This window comes from Hippocampus bargibanti, linkage group LG19 (genome assembly GCF_051943395.1).
Source record: "Hippocampus bargibanti isolate YZ-2025 linkage group LG19, ASM5194339v1, whole genome shotgun sequence".
NCBI classification, from domain to species: domain Eukaryota; kingdom Metazoa; phylum Chordata; class Actinopteri; order Syngnathiformes; family Syngnathidae; genus Hippocampus; species Hippocampus bargibanti.
The window spans coordinates 5,460,998-5,482,853 of NC_142752.1; the positions used below are offsets into that span (position 1 = coordinate 5,460,998).

General features: G+C 42.5%; 2 protein-coding genes across 4 annotated transcripts; one reads left to right on the forward strand and one right to left on the reverse strand.

Annotated features, from left to right (window-relative positions):
- The first annotated feature begins 784 nt into the window (after window positions 1–784).
- LOC148883715 (uncharacterized) lies at window positions 785–4,720 on the forward strand. 3 transcript variants are annotated; one of them, XM_089022471.1, is made up of 7 exons: window positions 785–1,121; window positions 1,190–1,253; window positions 1,330–1,398; window positions 1,475–1,543; window positions 1,627–1,687; window positions 4,356–4,373; window positions 4,476–4,720. In XM_089022471.1, exons 2-7 carry the CDS (start codon window positions 1,205–1,207, stop codon window positions 4,483–4,485), a joined length of 276 nt encoding a protein of 91 aa, XP_088878597.1. In that variant the 5' UTR covers window positions 785–1,121; window positions 1,190–1,204; the 3' UTR covers window positions 4,486–4,720. The 3 variants fall into 3 exon arrangements, with proteins under 3 accessions (XP_088878597.1, XP_088878594.1, XP_088878596.1); XM_089022468.1 differs by having other exon boundaries at window positions 785–1,253; XM_089022470.1 differs by having other exon boundaries at window positions 1,190–1,398.
- A 1,184-nt stretch (window positions 4,721–5,904) lies between these two features.
- pum2 (pumilio RNA-binding family member 2) lies at window positions 5,905–21,381 on the reverse strand. Its single transcript, XM_089022466.1, is given in 24 exon segments — window positions 5,905–7,695; window positions 8,613–8,805; window positions 8,889–9,010; window positions 9,470–9,541; window positions 9,748–9,873; window positions 10,347–10,484; window positions 10,589–10,723; window positions 10,832–10,961; window positions 11,067–11,334; window positions 12,627–12,854; window positions 12,937–13,233; window positions 14,601–14,741; window positions 14,813–14,936; window positions 15,019–15,164; window positions 15,273–15,380; window positions 16,202–16,295; window positions 16,437–16,660; window positions 16,663–16,787; window positions 17,892–18,064; window positions 18,174–18,361; window positions 18,507–18,612; window positions 18,687–18,755; window positions 18,878–19,235; window positions 21,239–21,381. Coding segments are annotated over 23 exon segments (3,684 nt in total). The 5' UTR covers window positions 19,223–19,235; window positions 21,239–21,381; the 3' UTR covers window positions 5,905–7,563.
- Between the last annotated feature and the right edge of the window lie 475 nt (window positions 21,382–21,856).

Below are 21,856 nucleotides of genomic sequence, written 5' to 3' on the forward strand. Positions count from 1 at the left end.
CCTCAGTATACATGGTCGTTTTTATCGCCTTAAAATCGCCTTACTATACATGGTGGTTTTTTTTAGTTCAAAATCGCCTGACTGTACATGGTCGTTTTTTTTAGGTCAAAAACGCCTTACTATACATGGTGGTTTTCTTCGCCTCAAAAACGCCTTACTATACATGGTTGTTTTTTTTAGGTAAAAATTGCCTTACTACACATGGTCGTTTTTTAGGTTCAAAATCTCCTTACTGTACATGCTCTTCTTTTTTCGGGTCAAAAACGCCTTTGTATACGTGGTTGTTTTTCTAGGTAAAAATTGCCTTATTATACATGGTCATTGTTTTTTTGGGTCAAAAAACTGCATACTATATACAGTAAAGTCTCGTTATATCGATATTCAAGGGAGTCCGAAAAATATCGATATAACCGGGACTATCGATATATCCGACCCTGTTTGCATGTAATTTTCTCCGTGCGTGCATAGAAATAGTATCGATATAACCGGGACTATCGATATATCCGATATCGATATAACGAGACTTTACTGTACATGGTCATTTTTCGTAGGTCAAAATTGCCTTACTATAAAATGGTTGGGTTTTTTTCAGTAAAAATCGCCGATACATGGTCATTTTTAGGTCAACAATGACTTACTATACATGGCTGTTTTTTTTTTTTCTAGGTAAAAATCGCCTTACTATACATGGTCGTTTTTTCTGGTCAAAATCGGCTTATTATACATGGTCGTTTTTTAGGTAAAAATTGCCTTACTATACATGGTTGACATGGAGACTTTTTTCTGCAATGTAAAAATGAGCTCTATCGATCTGTTGGGGGGGAGGGGGGTCAAAGAAGGTCAAGTGACTGCACAACAAGGCTCATTTGGATCAGGTGTTCCAAAGGCGGTGCCAAATGACCACGCCCCCTTATCAGATTGGCTGCCGTTGCCTGGATGGCTCGCTCTTGGTTCCGCTGCACCTCTTAATCCCTCAAACGGAAGTCTAGGTGCATTTGAAAGCAGGCGTCATGATGGAGTGCTGCTTCTACTGGTTGACTGCTCGTCTCAATGCAGATATTGAAGGCTTTTTGGGCGAATCGATAGCGAGTCAAAGGCTGTGACATGTCTGCTCCTGCCAGGTAACCAAACAATTAGCTAATTGAAGATGCATGTGGTGCAGCTGCCATTTTGTGGATGTGTTTTGCAGGGCTGCGATGGTGAGATGAAGAAAAGGAGCTGCTCCACAAATGCAGAATTGAGTGGGAAAACAGGTGAGTATACGTTGATGAGCTAACTTCCCGACATGTCCCAAATCTCAGATGCTTTTTTTAACCTTTTTTTGACAAGGTCTCATTGCACAATGGTGCCGTTCCTCACACTGCATGGAGCTGTTGACCAGATCCACCAGCCAAATTGGTAAGCATGCCGTTCGCTGAAACCAGTCATTGTTCCTGATGAGTGGGCTAATTTGCTGTGTTTTTTCTTCAATCAGGTGTTTCGTTTGGGCAACTACAACATGGTTGGCTGTGCCATCGTCTTCAACCCCAAGCAGCAAATCGCTGTAAGTAACAATTTCTGCTATTCCCAAATTTGTCTTTGAAATTTTGTTTGTCGCTCCTTTGTAATGTTTTTTTCTTCAATCAGGTGTTTCATTTGGGGAACTGCAACATCTCTGCTATCAAGAGCAAGCTGTTGCGGTCTTGAGGCCATTGTGCCAATCTCTGTAAGTAACAATTTCCTCCATTCTCTAATTTGTCGTCCAATTTTTTTTTTATGACGGAACCCCGAAGATCAATCTGTAATTAAAGTTGTCTTTTCCTCTTTCCACAGGCGACGAGGAACTTCAAGCACCATCTGCTGTGAGTATGTTTTGAACTCGGATTGCCCAGGTACAAGTCTTGTGCTTGTACCACTACACCAAAGGGGAGGGACTGCCATTTCCGGCGCCACTCCTATTTGACATCCTCGCGAAAACACTTAGTATATATTTTAAAGTGTTATAAGTTACTCCCTTCGCCCCTCCATTCGGGGCTTTTCAACATCCCAGGTCCTGAACGATGTTCAGGACCACTCATCAGCTCTGCCAGCCGGCTTCTTGGCTCCGCCCTTCATTCTGGAACCGCCTCTGGGGGTGGAACCCACATGACGGCCATGTGAACAGGCTTTTATTCTCGCACCAGGTGGGGATTCGAACCCACACCGCCTGCGCCCAACGCAGGAGAGTGTACCTCTACACTACCGGTGACTGTGTCCTGCTTAGCGTTTTGGTCATATTTGATACCAACAACTGAGGTCTCCCAGGAAAAAGTAACTAAGTCTTTTAATTGAATACATACGATGTCATTGAGCGGTTCGAACCCTCTTCGCCTGCGTCCAATGGAGGGGAGCGTACCTCTAGACTACCGAGGACCATGCATAGTACAGGTCCTTGGTTAGATTCAATACCAATAATTGAGGTTTCCAGGAAAAAGTAACTAAGTGTTTCGATTGACTGTATACAATGCCATAGAGCGGGTTTGGGTTTAAACCCACTTTGCCTGCAAACGACTTCAGTGAGCGTATCAATCCACGATCATTGATGGTGTACGGTTAAGGTCCATGGTCATATTTGATACCAACAATTGATGTTTCCAGAGAAAAAGTTAGCATTTTAACTTCAATTTTTACAAAGACAATGTGTGGGGTTTGAACCTCCTTCGCCTGCACCTTAAGTCAGCGAGTGTACCACTACGCTAGCAGTGACTGTGATGTGCAACGGTCCATGGTCATATTTGATACCAACAACTGAGGTTTCCCAGAAAAAAGTGTTTAAGTATCTAAGTGCATTACTGGAATGTGGTAGGGTTTGAACCTAGTTTGTCCGCACGAGAAATGGGCGAGAGGACCACTCCACTACCATTGGCTGTAAAGGTTGAAGGTCCTTGCTCATATTTGATACAAACAATTGAGGTTTCCCAGGAAAAAGTAACTAAGTGTTTTAATTTAATATATACAAGGTCTTTGAGCCGGTTTGAACCGACATTACCTGCACCCAATGTTAAGGAGTGTACCACTACACTAACAACAACTGTGGACGGTAAAGGTCCTTGGTCATATTTGATTCCAACGACTGAAGTTTCCCAGGAAAAAGTAAATAAGTGTTTCAAGTCTAATTTATTGTATATATTAGTGTGAGGGGTTTGAACCCACAATGCCTGCACCCAATGACATTGGGTGTCCCACTACACTAACTGTTACTGTGAAAGGCAAAGGTCCTTGGTCACATTTGATAGCAACTATTGTGGTTTCCCAGGACAAAGTATCTAAGTGTTTAAAAGTGTGTCTTCATACAACAATTGGTGGGGTTTGATTCCACGCATCATGTACCCGACGCCAGAGATTTTTCAACAACTATATCTGTGACAATTAATGGCAGCACAGTGGTCATATATTTTTGTGTGAGCATTGTAAGTCGTTCATAGCCCCCAAAAGCCGACCATGTAAAGCCACATTGGGAGACTGTGTTTCGGCAATGTAAGAATGAGCAAGATCTGTCTGTGAGGGGTCCTCGGGTGCAGTGGGGGTCAAAGAAAGTCAAGCGACTGCACAACGAGGCTCATTTGGATCAGGTGTTCCAAATGCGGTGCCAAATGACCACACCTCCTAATCGGATTGGCTGCTGTTGCCTGGACAGATCGCTCTTGGCTCGGCTCCACCCACCCCAACAAACCCCCAGCCACACCCAACCTGGCAGTCTTCAGTTGGTGCAGTTGAAAGCAGATGTCATGGGGGATCGTCACTCCTCCTGGTGAACTACGCATCTTGATGCAGAAATTGAGGGCTTCTTGGTCAAAAATCATGGTGAGTCAAAGGCTGTGACAAGTCTGCTCCTGCCAGGTAACCAAACAATTAGCTAATTGAAGATGCCTGTGGCGCAGCTGCCATTTTGTGGGTGTGTTTTGCAGGGCTGCCATGGGTGAGATGAAGAAAAAGAGCTACTATACAAATGCAGAATTGACTGGAACACAGGTGAGTATACGTTGACGAGCCAACTTCCCAAATCTCATGTGCTTCTTACATTTTTTTTGACAAGGTCTCATCGCACAATGGTGCCCTCCCTCGTCAAGTCTTTGCCCATGATGAGTGGGCTCATTTGTCCTGTTTTTTTTTCTTCAATCAGGTGTTTCGTTTGGGCAACTACAACATGGCTGGCTGTGCCACCGTCTTCAAGCCCAAGCTGCAAATCGCTGTAAGTAACCATTGCTGCCATTCCCAAATGTGTTCTTTCAAATTTTGTTTGTCGCTCATTTGTAATGTTTTTTTCTTCAATCAGGTGTTTCATTTGGGGAACTGCAACATCTCTGCTATCAAGAGCAATCTGTCGTGGTCTTGAGGCCATTGTGCGAATCGCTGTAAGTAACAATTTCCTCCATTCTCTAATTTATCGTCCAATTTTTGTTTGACGGAACACTGAAGATCAATCTAATTAAAGTTGTCTTTTCCTCTTTCCACAGGCGAAGATGAACGTCAAGCGCCATCTGCCGTGAGTATGTTTCGAACTCGGGTAGCCCAGGTACAAGTCTTGTGCTTGTACCACTACGCCAAAGGGGAGGGACTGCCATTTCCGGCGCCACTCCTATTTGACATCCTTGCGAAAACACTTAGTATATATTTTAAAGTGTTATAAGTTACTCGCTTCGCCCTTCCTTTCGGGGCTTTTCAACATCCCAGATCCTGAACGATGTTCAGGACCACTCGTCAGTTCTTCCAACCGGCTTCTTGGCTCCGCCCTTCATTCTGGAACCGCCTCTGGGGGTGGAACCCACATGACGGCCATCTGAACAGGCATTTATTCTCGCACCGGGTGGGGATTCGAACCCACACTGCCTGCGCCCAACGCAGGAGAGTGTACCACTACACTACCGGTGACTGTGCCATGCTTAGCGTTTCGGTCATATTTGATTCCGACAACTGAGGTCGGTCTCCCAGGAAAAAGTGACTAAGTCTTTTAAATGAATCCATACAATGTCATTGAGTGGGTTCGAACCCATTTTGCCTGGGTCCTAAGCAGGGGAGTGTACCTCTACACTACTGAGGACCATGATCAGTAGTGGTCCTTGGTCAGATTCAATACCAACAATTGAGGATTCCAGAGAAAAAGCAACTAAGTGTTTCAATTAAATACATGCAATGCCATTGAGCGGGTTTGAACACACTTTGCCTGCGCCCAATATCAGTGAGTGTACCACTACACTACCGTTGACTACAAACAGTGAAGGTCCTTGGTCAAGTGTTTTAAGTCCAATTTTCACATTAATGTCAATGTGTGGGGTTTGAATCCACATTGCCTGAACCTACTATAAGCAAAGTATACCACTACGCTATCAGTGACTATGAACAGCAAATGTCCCTGTTCATATTTGATAATAACAACTGAGGTTTCCGGAGGATCAGTGACTAAGTGTTTCAAGTGCAGGTTTTGGTCCAAAGACCAAAAAAAAAAAAACCCTCAACCCCCTAAAACGACCATGCATAGTGTGCTCACTTTCATCCAACTACCACAAAAAAACAATATTTAGTATAGTTTGCCGTTTTTAGCTGAAATACAAACCCGATTATGTATCTTCTACCATTTTAGTCCCCCCCCCCAAAAAAAAAAAAAACAAACTACAGTACTGAGAGTAAGGTTTTTCGCTATACGTTTTTTTTCCTGCATTTCTCTCAAATTAAGTTAATACAAACCTACACGTTGCACTTTACCTTCACGTTTTCAGTCTCTTCAAATTCAACACGGGCCCCACATGCCATCTCACTATTTTTTTTAAAGATGCTCCGAATCTGGTCCCGCGAGAATCAACTTGTTTACCCCTTTTTACTGAAACAAACAAAAAAACATTTAGAGACAGAAATAGAAACTTTAAAAATGACAAAATGCTATTCGAATGTTAGAAGAACAGTTTAATCATATAGTCACAATTCTGCCTCCCAAAAAAAAAAGTTTGTTTTCTTCATCTAACAGCTGGAAATGTACATAAGGCCACCCGAAAAATGTACATGACTTTGACAGTGTGACAAAACTCATATGTTCATATTTATATAATTGACAATATTTTACAATGGTTTTTTTTTTGCTTACAAGGTAGTAGCCGTTCCAAAATACAGCATTTTTCTGTACAAAAATATTTGCCATATCATGTGAGGTCAGCAGACAACTAAAAGGCAGCCGAGCCTCTGATTTTAAGGATTTTTTTGTGTTTTGTTTTGTTTTAAAAATCCGTTTTTTTTTTTCTTTGAAAAGTGTCACATCAGAAAGACTATCAACAGTGGATGTTTACAGCAGCTCCAGTACAAATAAGAGGCTGGCCTTTTCCCAAAAGGAGATTTAAAAACAAAAATCAACATGCCAGATTATGAAGCCTGAAATATTATTTCATTTTTCCTCTTTAAAATAACACTTGCTCAAATAAAATTGTGTACAGAATATTCAAAAAGGGGGGTATAAAGGAGTGATGAATATACACACGCCAAAATGCACACGTTTGTTTGCCTTTTTCTCCCACCCCCCTAAAATGTAGAAGACATCCCATTTACAGCATAAACAGTTACAAATGTACAACTGTACAGGGGGAATCAAAGCATCACTACAAGTTTGCAAGGCCTGTTAAACACAACAATTTTTCTCACTTTAACTAATAATAATAATAATCTTACAATTACCAACTGCACATATACTACATATATTCTACAAAGAAGCATCACTACAATTATTACAAGGACAGTTGAATAGATTTGAAATGGGGCACCACATCGGCCTCCAATCCAAAGCGTTGAAAAGTACAAAAACATTGGCGCATTTAAAAATCCCTTCTTCCAAATTCGGGTATTATTTCCATTTTAACAAGGTTTCTTTTTAAAAATGTTACGTCTTATGCGATTAGGGGTGCGAGAGGGGATTCGTCTGTCAACAGCGACCAGGAAGCAACAATTAAGAATCACACAAAAAATGCTACACTAAACTACTTTTTTTTTTTTAAGATAGAGATGATTATTTCATACATAAAAAGTTAGATCAGCGCAGTGTTCGTGTCTTACTCTAAGACACTAAAAAGGATCAAGAGGTGAGCTCAAACGAATATGCAACCTGATACCCCTACCCCCTCCCCCAAATGCCTCCTCAGCATTTCATTAAATAATCGGCGCTCCTTTCAAACCAAAGCCTCTTTTCTCATTTCATATCTTCTCTTGTTAGTACCTGTTATTATTTAGACAAATGCAAGTTTTGGGCTTAGGAAGTCTCTTTGGGTACCCCCCCCCCCCTCAAAAAAAAAGTAGCATTTACACAAGTCGGCTTGAAAAGCAAAAGGGTATTTTGTCACTCGGTTTACTTTTTAGTAGGTCACTTACTAGTTGTGGATGTGTTGTTCCCCCCCACCCCTTCTATGAAGAATTTACAAGTAAAAAAAAAAATAACAATATGAAAACCAGTCAAATAACATCAGTTACATAATTAACAACGGCCTTGTGCTTTAGCCCCAAAAAAAACAAAAAAAAACAGGGCCACTTACGGGGGGGGGGGGGGGGGGGGGGGGATGTAGTCATGGACTACATGAGACCATTTGTGGGACCACCGATAGGACCCAACTCGGTGCCACTCTTCATGTAATACTTTTCCAGTTTGGCCAAAATGTGTTTTCCATAAGTGTACTTGCGCAAGGTGGCGATGTGAGGCCGGATCTAAGGAGGACAAGGTTATCAGAAATATATATATTTTTAAATTGCACACCGAAAAGGTCATGGAAATTACAGTGATACCTCATCTTACGAACTTAATCGGTTCCCAGAAAGTGTGTGTAAGGCGAAAAGTTCGTCTGCCAAACCTTTGTTTCCCCCAAGAAATAATTAAATATGAAAATAATCCAGGTCCCCATAAAATGTAATTTTCTCCTAAATAAGCCTTAAAACTACACAATATATATCTTAATTTATTGCTAATAAATGTGCTATTGTATTGTAATTAAAGAAATAAACCGTACTGTATAATAAAGTTGTTTTATTTACCTTTGTGATGGTTGTTGATGTAGTTGCAGCTTGATGATATCCGAGTGAAGCTGCCGTGCTTTCTCGGTGATAATACCCTCACTCACACTGTCCCCTGCGAGCTGTTTTTCGTTAATCCAAATCAACCGAAGTTTTTCAACCTCTTCTATTGCCTGATACCGTTGCTTAGACAACACAGAAACACCCTTAGCCACATGTAGCAATGGTCAACTTAGCATACTGGTAGTGGGACGCTAAGTCACGCAAATGCACACCTCGTTCGTGTTTTTCGATAATCTCCTTCTTCTGTTCGACCGTAATTTTCTTTTGTGTCCTCTTCGGCTTAACACTAGCCTGAGGTGGGGTCTTTTTTCGATTCTCATAATAGCAAAAGTACTCCACTCGATAACAAACCACGTTTGCACTCAGAAAGAGGGTGACTAAAACTAGTCTGCCATCCACCGTGGCGCTGTTTTGTTTGGTTTGTCCGCCGAAAACTAGTTCGTCAGCCAAGACTATGTTCTCGTGAATTTAATGTTTGTAAGGCGAAAAGAGGTATCACTATATTTCCCAATTAATTTGGTAATTCAGTTTTGAACAAGCACGGCACGTACCTTGTGCATGATGATTTTCCGCTGGGCTGGTTCGGCCATGTCGATCATTCTTTGGACAACGTAGTTGGCGTACTGGTCCTTCATCATGGTATACAGGGCGCTGTGGGGGCCGTCCTTCTGGCAGCACACCTCGTCAATCAGCAGGGCTCTCTCAGCACGTGAGGAGTGGATCACGCATTTTTCCACAACGTTGCTGATGGGGCATCGGAGACCGCCGCGCATGTCAATTTTTGCTTTTACAATTCCACTCCTGTGAGCAGAGCAGCAATAACATACCTTGCAAATTTATGTTGGCTCAGTAGAAGGACTTTGCCACGCACTTCAGCAACGATCTTGCTCTTATCTTCCGGTCTGCCGTGCTCCAAAACATGCTGAATGACGTAGTTACCATATTGATCCTGCAGTGCGGGGAGATAAAGAAGGAGTAGGGTTAGATTAAAAAAAGAGTGATGTGCGAGATCATGTATTTTCACAACTGCATTATTACAAAGAAGTGGAATGACACTCGTGCACTCCACGGAACCGATGAGGTCAGTTATGAAGAAATGCATGCGTGGTGACAACGGGAAGAGATGCGTTTGTTCATTTTTGCACATTTTGCAATCCATTTTTTCCTCTAATTCAAGCATTTGAGATCTTTGGGGGCAGGATCGTTGATCAAAAAGGAGTAAGCTCGGAAAAGAAACACCGGAAGGGAAGTCTTGTGATTCAACGAGAGAGCGGAAAGGCAGCGGAGGAAAAAATAAATAAAGATTAGGGATGCGGAAAAGTGGACAACTCCATCTATTGTAAGATTAAAATTATGAAAAGAGGGAAGAAAAAGGAGGGAAAAAAACATGGAGGCAAATTGCTCTGACCTTGAACAGTGCATCGCGGGATACTGTATAATATGTTTTGGGTGTCATCTCCAATGATACGCCTTGGTATTTCTGGATGGAATAGGTGAAGGGGGGAGGAGGATGTTTGAATATTCACGTCAGATGTGATGAAAGCTAACAACACAAATACATTTTTTTTTACATTTAGCCGGATAAAATATGAAATGTTGGGAGGCATGCACACGCAAACAATGATGAGTGACGTTCTGGAAGGGGGAAAAAAAATATTTGAAATGTAATAAAATGCACGTTTATACCTGACCCAGCTGCTCAGACTGCTGGTGCAACTCTTCCAGGATGGGCAACGTTTGCTCCTGGGTGCAGTGCTCCAAAATCCTTTGGATGACTCGACAGCCGTAAGGGTGCGTGGACAGGACAAACACCTAAAAAAAGCCACTTTTTATTTGTTGGCGGCTATAATAATAATAATAATAATAATAATAATAATAATAATAATAATAATAAAATACTAAAATAATAACAACAATCATAATAATAAAATAGTAAAATAATAATAAATAAATAATAATAAAAAATAATAATACAATAATAAAAATAATAATACTAAAAATCATTATAATAAAATAATAACAATAATAAAATAATAATAATGAAATACTAAAATAATAACAATAAATCAAAAAAATAAATAATAATAATAATAATAATACATTTCATTTAAAAGAGCCTTTCAAAATTCTCACGGTCACTATACAGTCACAGGATAAAGTTTTTCTGTGGGTGAGCAGTGGCAGCCACATGCGCCAGCGTTCACTCAACCCCGACCAGAAACTCACAACTGACAAGATCCAGATGCCCGATTCAATGTTTAAAAATTTAATTTAAATTTACATACCTGGCCTTGGAAGGCGTCAATAATGAACTGCAGAGCTTGAGGCTGGACACATTCGATGCACTTTTGCACCACATGGTTTCCATTCTGGTCCTTCACGCACTTTAAAACATGGCCGTCGAGCTCACGAACGATGTCACTCTGGGGGGAAAAAATAAAAATTCAAAAATACTGAACCCTTTCCAAATTTCGAAATGAAAGCCTTTTTACGATCAAAAAGAGATTTAAGGAAAAATCTCACTTACAATTACCTGCTGGTCTGAAGAAATGGACTCCAGGGCTTTTTGAATGACTCTGCAGCCGTACATTTGTAAAGCCAGCGGGAGGACGTGACCGCGGATCCGTGTTGCCAACGCCAGCTTCTGGTCTGCGCTTCCAAACTGTCGTACAGAAAACTCAAACGTCTTAACATCTTCATCAGACGCAAGATTGGATAAAGCAAGCCGCGCTTGTAAATTACGGTTCGCTGAACGTCGTCATGTGTCTACCTCAAAGAATTTCTGGATGACGTAGTTGCCAAAAACATCCGTCATTAGCTGGTATGCGGCTTGGAGGATCTCTCCGAAAACCATCTGTCTCTCTGCGGGACTGGCCCTCTCGAGTTTCTGCTGGATGAATCTATGAGGTGAAATTAAAAGTTATTTAAAAAAATCTTGTCATTCATCTTCTTTTGATTGCAGAAAAAAAAACCAGAAGGCAATTTCTTCATCTCATTTGGCAAACCTGGATCCATGCTGGTCCTGTGAGAATTCCACCATGTGTCCGGGCAGGTCCCGGAGTTGAAGATTTGGAAAGCGGTTGTTCCGAAAGTCTTCCAGGAGGCGACTACGTCCGGACGGCATCACGTCCGAGCGACTGTAGCGGGGTCGAGCCGGCGGGAAGAGCTGGCTGCTGGAATTAAAGAGGCTGGAGGTGCTACCAGCGCTGCGGTACTTGGCTTCGGCTCCGGGTGCTGCCGAGATGTAACGCCCGCTGCCGTTTGTCAAGCCACCTGAGATGATAGGATAATATAGAGATGATGGTAAAATTAAAATTGAATGTGTCCGAATCATCCCAGATTTCAAAGTACTGTATTTTCTGCGCTATAAAACGCCCAGAAAATATTTTTTTTCAAAAGCTGACAATGCGCCTCATAATCTGGTGCCCCTTATGTATGGAAACGTTTCAAAAATGTCGTTCATTGAAGTTGCCCCTTACAAAGCGGTGTGCCTTATGTATGGAAAAGGTTTTTAAATATGTCATTCGTTGAAGGTGCGCCTTATATTCCAGAAAAGTTGAATCAATGTGTCGTTTCACAAGTGTGTGTTGAACTGGTGTATGTATTCACCGTTAACCAAGTAGAAGCATGTTACCTCACTCACTGCCAGACAATGTGCAAAAATGTGTCCACTCCCGTGCCAGGGAATTTTGTCATTTTCACTCAAATTGCAGGACCCCACAGAATATTGAGTTTTAGGACTACATAAACATTCAATGCAGCGTAAGAAACCTTCGACACTTTTCTTTCATCGGGAAAAACAGTTGATTCCTAAGTTATATGGGTTTAGAACACAGGTGTCAAAGTCAAGGCGCGGGGGCCAAACCCGGTCCGCCACATCATTTTTTTCGACCCGTTAAAGCAAATCAAGCTGGTGAAATTCCATGATGCGTGCTAAAATCCTAACAAAAAGTTCCTATTTTTGGATGTAAACCACAATAGCAGTCATTATTCTTGACTTCAGATTTGAAAACTAGTTCATTAATTCGTTGTGCGCTCTATATGTAATATGTGGAGGGGATTAAACATTCTAATGGCTTCCCCAAATTCATAACGGCCCTCGAGAAGAAACCATAACTACTATGTGGCCCGTGGCAAAAAATTACTTTGACAACCCGGGCTTAGAGTTATCTGAGCTTGAAATGGGGGCAGGTGTAAAAAATACAATCCATATTGATTTATATAGCACATTAACAACGGCTGCAGCTATAACAAAGCGCTAACATGGATAAAAGGCAATTGCAGCCCCCTCGTGGAAGGGAAAGACATTGCCAGAGGTCTGACCAGCGCTTCGACATCCCCCGCAAGAAAAACCAGAACCAATTTGGCAATGGCGCTCCACGTCACACTTTTCAGTAGTCGAATAAATTCGGGAATGCAGCGAATGAGTCAATAATAAAAATATTAAATATTTTGGAAGATAATTAGCGAGTGAGCAAAAAAATTAAATATCGACATTCAGGCTTAACTCTAATCCAAATTAGCGGGCCGTCGTCAATAGCAGAATGACAAATTAATGCTCTCACCGAGGTGAAGGCTGGAGGAGGACCCGTGAGAGGAAGGCAGGGAAGGCGGGGGAGTAAGAGGCGAGTGCCCGGGGGTGAGTCCAATGGGGCTGGGTGAGGAGGAGTAACCCAGGCTGTTATAAAATGGCTGGCCAATGGGAGTTAAACTGCTGCTTCCTCGCTTGTAAAGATCCGAGCTGGTCAACAGGGAGTCCCTGCGAGATACGCTGCTACTGGTTGAACTCGACACTAAGACGCAGAATAAAAAAAAGAGCGTTGGGATAAAAGCAGACACAGAACCATCACATCGCATGACGGTCCAAGTACAAACCCGACGAGCCGAATCCTCCTAAAGCAGACGCCAGACCCACACCGAGCGAGCTGCCGCCGCTGTTGAAGCCCAATGAGGAGCTCTGCGGCGGCGGCGGGGCCGACGTATGCGAGAACAGAGAGCTGCTTTGAGAGGTATTGGGGACAGAACCCGAGCCGTAGAAGGAACTGGACTGCAGGCCGCTGTTCTGCGGGGGGGCCTGCTGCTGCTGCTGCGGCTGGGGCATGGAGCGGTACATACCGTTGGCCGGGGGGCCCGGCATGTTGTTACCGGAACCCGAGGCGGATGCTGCAGCTGCTAATTGCAGAAAGCAAAAAGTATAATGAGGGACAGAAAAAAAATTGGAACGTACACTATCTCCATAATAGTGGCTAAATATGTTATTATGTATTCTTGTATTGGACTATAGTACTTTCCTTTTAGATTACATTTTTATTTAAAAGAAACGACTGTATTTTCCACACTATAAGGCGCACCCAAAAGGTATCATTTTCTTCGAAATAATAATAATTCGGTGCGCCTTATTTATATGTAAAGTAATATTGACCCCCACTGTCAGCAGCCACCGAATCAATTTCCCCGTAGGAGACATGCATGCTGGAATACATGAAATGCCAATTCATTTTGGTTAATGTCTTAAAATTACATTGCCAGGCGGAATTATTTTGTTGATTTTTCCATAATTGTCCGTTTTTGGCATAATGGTAAGAAATGGAAAATTGGTACTGTTTTGCTTGTTTTTGTATATAGTCTCTTAAAAAATATATATACAGTAAAGTCTCGTTATATCGATATCGGATATATCGATAGTCCCGGTTATATCGATACTATTTCTATGCACGCACGGGGAAAATTACATGCAAACAGGGTCGGATATATCGATAGTCCCGGTTATATCGATATTTTTTCGGACTCCCTTGAATATCGATATAACGAGACTTTACTGTATTTCAGAAAAATTTAAGGCCAACTTATAATGTGCAAACTCCCAAGGAATAAAAATAGTAAATAGGTACCGTATTTTCGGGTGTATACGGCGCACCAAAAAGCCTTGATTTTCTTCAAAAGATGACGCTTGCCCTTTATACGACGTTGCGTCTTATACGTGAAGTAATATTGAGCCACAACAGGTCTCACAACCATTGTCAGCAACCGACTCCATATATACGAAAAAAGTTTGAAAACATACCTTTCATTGGAGGTGCACCGTATACACCGGAAAATAGATTAATTTCAGAAAAGTAAATTTATTGTGATCAACCCTGATAAAACCGTGTAAAACGTTTGCGATTTACATACAGATTTACATACATCAATACAGATGAGGTGAATGCAGATTTTCACGTGTGTTTATTCAATATCTGATTTTCTTTTTTGTTGACATTCCCTTTAGCCTCTACTGTTGCACCTCATAATCTGATGCGCTTTATAGTGCGGATAATTCGGTATTTCGAGAATTCAGAGAAATATAATGGGTGCAACGTGCTATACCTGTACATAAAATGAGGAATATTTTGTGTAGTTTTACGGATTTAGTAGAAAATCATGTTTTATGGGGACCTGGGAACGGATTATTCTCATGTTAATGGTTTCCTATGGGAAAATCTTTTTTGGGATACACACTTTTCACCTTACACACTCTGTCTGGGAACCAATTTCCTTACCAGCCTGAGCTGCTGCGGGATTGATGAGGAGAGGCGTTTGGACTAAACGAACCGGCCCGCCAAGGCCAGTTCGAGCACTTGGTCCCATCACCAATGCACCGGTTTGGTCGTAGTATGCTGCGGGGGCCAACACCTGATAACCTGAGCAAGAAAAGGGCCGATTTGTCAATGGATGATTTGAAATGCGACTAGCTTTTGAATGATGCACTAACCGGGCATTCCGGCATACGCCAGCGCTGGGTTTGCAGCGGCCGCTGCTGCAGCTAGAGTCTCCTGCTGACTTGGTTGACCTTGACCGGGCGTGAGAGGACGCTGGTTGTTTCCCGTGCGCATTACCTGGCGCCATTTACGCTCACGTCAGAAACACACTTGGGTTCAAAGCAAAAACTGGTTTTTACGGTCTCGTCGTGGCGTTTACCTGAGGTTGGCCTGGCCCTGGTCCCTGATTGGATGCTTGCTGATTTGCAGAATGATTGGCAGTGGATGCGGCCTGTTGCTGAAAAAGGTTCGCCGGGTACACGCCCCAAGGAACACCATAATACTGAGGTGGAACCACTGCCGGCCCTGGAAGTAGGAAAAATAACCAACACCATTGTTGTATTCCCATTTTTGTGGGGAATTTTTCCATATGACAGCTTTAAAAAGACCAAACGAGGTGTTTGACATGATCACCTGCGAGAGTTGCAGCTGCTGCCAACCCAGCTGCGGTGTATGGATCAGCCCCAGGGGGTGCGGCGTTGATGATGTAAGGGTTTGGCACAAACGCGGGAGCAAGGCCGGCTAAGAAAAGTGAACAAAAGTCAGCAGAAACTTTCAGTGCAGTTTCTTTAACTCATTCGCTGCCAGACGATGTGCAAAAATGTGTCCACTCGAGTGCCAGGGGTTTTGTCATTTTCACTCAAATTCCAGGACCCGCGGAATATTGAGTTTTAGGACTACACAAAACATTCAATGCAGGTGAGAAACCGTCAACTCTGTTCATTTATCTGAATGAAATAGGTAATTCCTAAATTATATGGTTCTGGAGTTATATGAGCTTGAAATGAGGGTGGCTGTCCAAAATACAATGTATTATTGGTTTATATAGCGCTTTAACAACAGCTGAAGCTGTAACAAAGCGCTAACATGGAAAAAAACTCAATGCTGCCTCCTCGTGGAAGGAAAAAAAAAAAACATTGCCAGAGGTCTGACCAGCGCTTTATCGGCACCCCCGCAAGAAAAACCAAAACCCGAACAAATTCGGGAATGGCAGTAAATGTGTTAAAGGAATAAAAATTGTAATGACTAAAATAGTTAGCACAGTCAATCGCCGTCACAAATAGTGTGATGGGAGACTATGGCAAATTCTATAAAATAAATATGTAAATAAAATACAATATTATGACATTTAAGTACATTTATATGATAATTGCCATTTTTGGTTTATCACAGAAGAAGGATGTAATTCCTCTGGATCTTCGCTTAAAGAGTGCTGTCATATCAGAATCAGAAAACCTTTATTCGTCCCATATTTATATTTAACTGGATCCAAGTAAACTGCTCAGTAAAATCAGAGATTATAATCAAATAAAATACAACAAAAAATGATATGGCAACCTTACCAAGGTGCTGCTGTTGAGCCGCTGCCAGGGCGTATTGTTGCTGCTGGGCTGCTGTGAGCTGCTGGACCGTGAGAGGATTGGACCGTTGGAATAACTACAAAGGGGATCAAAAAGATTTAGAGCCTGCTTCAAATCATCAGAATGACAATCAGAAAACCTTTAATTGTCCCACAATGGGGAAATTTGCAGAAATTACGATATCATAAAAAAAAAATAACTAAACATAAAAACACACCTGCTGCTGCGAGCCGTAGTCAAACAACCCCACGGGGGTTCCGGAGGAGTCTACTTGAATCTGGTTCCCCGCATATTCAAACTGGAGGGATTCCACACCAGCTTGTTGTTCCATGCCACCCATGTTTTGGGCTTCCTGGTTCTGAAAATCCTCCACCGGGCCCTTGTTGTGGTTCTGTTGTTGTAAAGCGTGAGCATGGGGATGCACGTGAGCGTGGGGGTGGTGGGGTGGGCGTGGGCATGGGCGTGAACGTGGGCATGATGCTGGGTCATCATCTCTAATCCCGTCTGGTTGGGGCCCATCCTCTCCACAGCTTCGGTTGGAGAAGCTTGACGGCTTCCTGGAGTTGGACTGAAAGGCAAAAATCCCGTTAGGATATTAAAAAAAAATATATATTATACAGTGATACCTCAAAACGAACTTCATTGGTTCTCAGAAAGTGTGTGTAAGGCGAAAAGTGTGTTTTCCAAACATTAACTTCCCATAGGAAACCATTAAAAATGAGAATAATCCGTTTCCAGGTCCCCATAAAACATAAGTTTCCACTAAATACGCCTTAAAACTACACAAAATATACCTTATTTTATTTATAATTAAACATGCTATTGTATTGTAATTAAAGAAATAAACTACTGTACAATAAAGTCGCTTTATTTACCTTTGTGATAGACGATGTAGTTGCCTCTTGATGATATCGGCGATAATGCCCTCACACACTGTCCCCTGCTAGCTGCTTTTCTTTAATCCAAATCAACAGAAGTTTTTCAACCTCTTCTATTGCCTGAGACTGTTGCTTAGACAACACAGAAACACCTTTAGCCACACTTAGCATACTGGCACTGGGACGCTAACTCACACCTTGTTCGTGTTTTTCGATGATTTTCTTTTGTGTCCTCGTCGTCTTAACACTAGCCTGTGGTGGGGTCTTTTTCGGTCCCATGATAGCAAAAGTACTACACTCGATAACTAACCACGTCTGCACTCATAGAAAGGAGGTGACGAAAACTAGTCCGTCCGTCATCGTGGCGCCGTGTGGTTTGGTTCGTTCACCAAAAAGTAGTTTGTTAGACAAAACTACATATTTATTTATTTTTAGTATTATTAATTGTTTTTGTATTTATTTGTTGCATTTTTTACTTCCTTTTAATTAGTTTGTTTTGTTTTACTTTATGTGATTTCCGGGTTGAGTGAACGCTGGCGCGTGTGGCCGCTGCTCGCCCGCAGAAAAAATATCATGCGCCTGTAACGTATCCATGGGAGTTTTGAAAGGCGCTTATAAAAGAAATTTATTATTATTATTATTATTTTATTATTATTATATGCTCGCGAATTTAATGTTCGTGAGGCGAAAAGTTCATGAGCTAAAGCGTTCGTAAACTGAGGTATCTATCAATGCATTATGCACCTTTCAGGAGGTTGAATACATAAAAAAAAAATAATAATACACAAACATACTTGAAGTCTTTGCAGTCTCTGTCCATGCCGTTGAGTAAACCTCTTCCGTTTGCTTTCGCCGAATCACCGTCGTCTCCCACCTTCATCTCTGGGCTCTTGTCTTCCTCAAAAGGCAAAACTTTTTCAGGGCCATCGTTCTTCTCTCTCCCATCCTGGTCCGTATCGCCCCCGCCCTGGATCAGCAAGACCACAAAGTAAAATCGTGGTGCGGAATTGAAGCGTGAAAAAAAATCAAGACATTTTCAGGCAAAATGACAAATCCGCCAACGCCTTTGGACTCACGTAGCCGCCGTTCCTGTAACGGCCGTCCATCTTGTCGCCGGGAGACGAGCTCAGCACGTACTCCACCATGCTCACGCCCAAGCCTCCGCCCTCCGAGCGGGGCGACAGCACCGAGTTGGCGTCACCGTTGCCTAGGAAACCCTGACCGGGCCGTCGCTGGACCATAATTGGCTGGGAGACTGAATGGTCTAGAGAAAAGGGTTACCATTAAATATCTTAAAAACTGTCCATAATAACTTTTCCCAATGGGATTTTTTTTCCTTCAAAATCTTGATAGTCAGCGGTAATTTCGGAGAGAAAAAAAATGGAGTATGAAGGTTGAGAGTAACTCACGTGATGACCCCCAGGCATTGTCCCTCCACTCCTCTCCAAGAAGCATTCCTTTTCGTCCATCTTTGGCCAGTTCATCAGAGTCCCAGAGTTTTTTCGCCGGCAGAAGCTTAAAAATAAAACATTTGATTAATCTATGCTTTTTTTAATTAATTAGTTATTGTGTTTGCAAATAAGTCCTACCTCTCCCATTCCTCTGGACTCCAACGCCAGAGCTTGAAAATCATAGTTCATTTCATCCACAGCGCGAACCTGAGCCACACAGAATGCAAACGTGTTAGCGGCACAGCTTTCAATTTAACCACCGCTCCCTGACCGTTGTTTTAATCATCAATTAATTCTTATTTTGACGATTGTTTTCACAAGCAAACAACCTGATCAACATGATTGGGGTCCCCGGTGGGCCAGCGATGCTTGCCCGGCGCGCCACCCGCGAGCTGCTCCCCGGGTTGCCTCTGGAAGAAGTAGCCGACGGTTGCGTCGTCTTGCGAACGACCACTCAGCGGCGGCTGCGGTGTTCCCGGTGCGGGGTTGCCCGTTCGATCCATGCCTTGTAAATGGGGGCCCCCTGAAGCCTGGCCCGCCACCGCTGCAAGGGGGCCTCCACCGTGGACCCTCACCCCTGCGGCCTCAGGAGCCCCATTTGCATGCAGCATCCCTCCTCTTGTCTCCTGCCAGGCCACGTCATTCATACCTAGGATGCTGCATGGAATGCTCATTCCACGGGAAAGCCTAAAAAGAAGTAGTCATTCAATGAACACATTATGAGACCACATGCAATCTAATACAAGATTTCTAGGAGAAAAATAGTTTAGGGCACATTATTGTCGAGTGTTGCTATTGTCGTCATGATTTAAAAAAGTGTCTGGAAAGGCTGATATTTCTTGACTTATAATTTCTAGCAACATGTGGGTTACGTCACCTTACACTTGTGACTACGGTTTTGGTCTATTTTCACACCGTTTAGTTTGGCCGGCACAAGCCTTGCTTTAGTTACGGTCATGAACTCCTGTTATCAGACGTGTATGAAAGCGAGGAACAGAAGTCATATCGCCGGTTGCTCAAGTCTAAGAAAGTCTTGGAACGAATGAGGTATTGTTTTGCAAGCTGGGTGGGCTTGGAATCTTTGATAAAGCTCTTGAAAGCTTGCCCTGCCTACTGAGGGGGTTGTCGATCCCAAATGCAATTTAATAGCTTAAATAAGACTCATTTTAAAACTGACCACAGAGCACATCCTGTTGATTTTAACTCAAATGATTGCTTTGACGCTCTCATTTTGTTGTTGTTGGAATTTAAATTTGTGAAGAGGCGCGTCTACACTCACGAACTCGACAAAACTTTTCCTAATCCACCATCGACAGAGTTTACTGGAAATACTGAAGGGGGGTTCATCGGACTTGAAATGGCAGCAGCATCTCATATTGATAGTTGTCATGGTGCTGTCATTCACAATCTTTGGAAAATGAACAGCGTCATGTGACATGTCTATATCTTTGCTTGCTCCATGAAAACACATCTTTAGTATTTGACACAGATGCTGTTGACTTGTCTAGTTACCGTGTTAGTAGGTGGCAAAACTGGCAGTCTCAATTTTGTTGACGTTGTCCGAGATGTATTAAATCTAACTGTGGACGCTGCTGAGGATACAACGTAGTATTCTTAAAAGGGTTTTACATATTTTGGTTGCCTAAAATGAGATGAAAAGTGGGTAAAACATTAACAGTTCTACACAACCGCTTCGTACACAAGCAAATCGCAAGTTGCCTTTGCGAAAAGAGACGTATTGATTACACTTCATGTTATGCTATTTCACAAACCGATGATTGAGTGACCGAAAAACTCGTAGGTTGTCTCATTGAGGCCCGTTCATTTCAAACCGAGTTCTGAACAACAAAAAGCAGCATGGCAAATATATTAATGAGCACACAAAAAGAACAAAACAAATACCGCTTGTTAGCATTCGTTACTAGCTTCGCTCGTTCGCTCGTCTAAGCGGCGTTGTAGCATCGCTACTGTGGAGCCTTAAATGTGTACACGAATAACTGTTACATATTTAAAAAAAAACCCGAGACAGTCTTGCTCGCCCGATGAACACAATTCAAACATTACCAACATCCTGACCGCTGCGTAAAAATCGACGCCAGGCTCGTTCGACAGACGAGCTAAATAGCGAGCTAGCTACTACCAGCGGCTAATTTGGTGTCTTAAATGACTGGATATCCGCGGGGAGTGTTATTTTAATCATTCCATGAAGTGGCTCGGTTCTCTCTCATCCCAATATCCAATTTAACACGACATGTGACATCGTTATTTACATGCAAGCTCCACCAGCAGCTAGCTAATGCTAGCCGCGTCAGGCCTGTTTATTATGGCTTGTCTGTGCTTGACATCAAAGTTTCTTTGAGAAACCGGCGCTGTATTTTTACAACGAGCAATGATATTGCCACGCTTGATATTGTTTGATATTACTTTTGCCGTTACGCGTGGGAGATTTTATAACGTCGCATCGGGTACGGTGTTAGCGCTACTGGCCAACGCGATGTTGTGTGCAAGCTCGAAACCAAGCAAACTCAGCGGCTAAACAACATGGCACCCCTTCAAGTTGCAAACAGAGGGGCCTTCACCGCTAAACAAAAGGGGAAATGCTCACACAACGGCGTCGGTGTGTAATACACACGCGCGTCGTCACTTTCTTCTGTCTGTCGACATTGCAAATAGAAGCTCAAAATACTTACGCGGTGTCGTGTGGAGAGGCTCCGGGCTTGAGGCACGCCGTAAACCAGATTCTATATTGTTTTATTTCCTTGGAGAGAGGGCGCTGATTTTTGTGCAAGGCTTTGATAGCCTCGGCTAATAGTTGGGCCGAGCGGCTGCCCTCTGCGGGTAAAGATTGTGTACTGTTCAGTCGAGCGTCGCACGGCGGCGTGCAAAGGAAAGCCCCCTCCCAACTGATTCGTTCGTTGCAACAAGGGGGATTCCGTCTCTTTTTGGCGATCTCTTGTGTTTGTATAGACGCTCTTGGCATTCAAGGAGCGTTTCCCATCGCTTAATAATAATAATAATAATAATAATAATAATAATAATAATAATATATTTTATTTATCAGCGCCTTTCAAAGCTCTCAACGACATTTTACAATCACAAAACAGACACCTAAATAAAACGGGAACGATAAAATAGTCTGGCGTATGCAATTTTTTATCCCCGTTTTATTTCATTTCCTGTTTTATTTTGTTTAATGAATGTTTGGAATGAAAACCCATATTACATTGTTAAAATGAAATCGAATGTAACACTTGTTTGCTTTTAATATCAGCAGGACAAAAATGTATTTAGTGGACTCTACACTTCAT

Coding starts and splice junctions, on each gene's coding strand:
- LOC148883715 (XM_089022468.1), top strand. CDS start 1,148: ATGCATGTGGTGCAGCTGCCATTTTGTGGATGTGTTTTGCAGGGCTGC. Junction 1,254..1,329: donor AGAATTGAGTGGGAAAACAG/GTGAGTATACGT, acceptor TTTTTTGACAAG/GTCTCATTGCACAATGGTGC. Junction 1,399..1,474: donor CAGATCCACCAGCCAAATTG/GTAAGCATGCCG, acceptor TTCTTCAATCAG/GTGTTTCGTTTGGGCAACTA.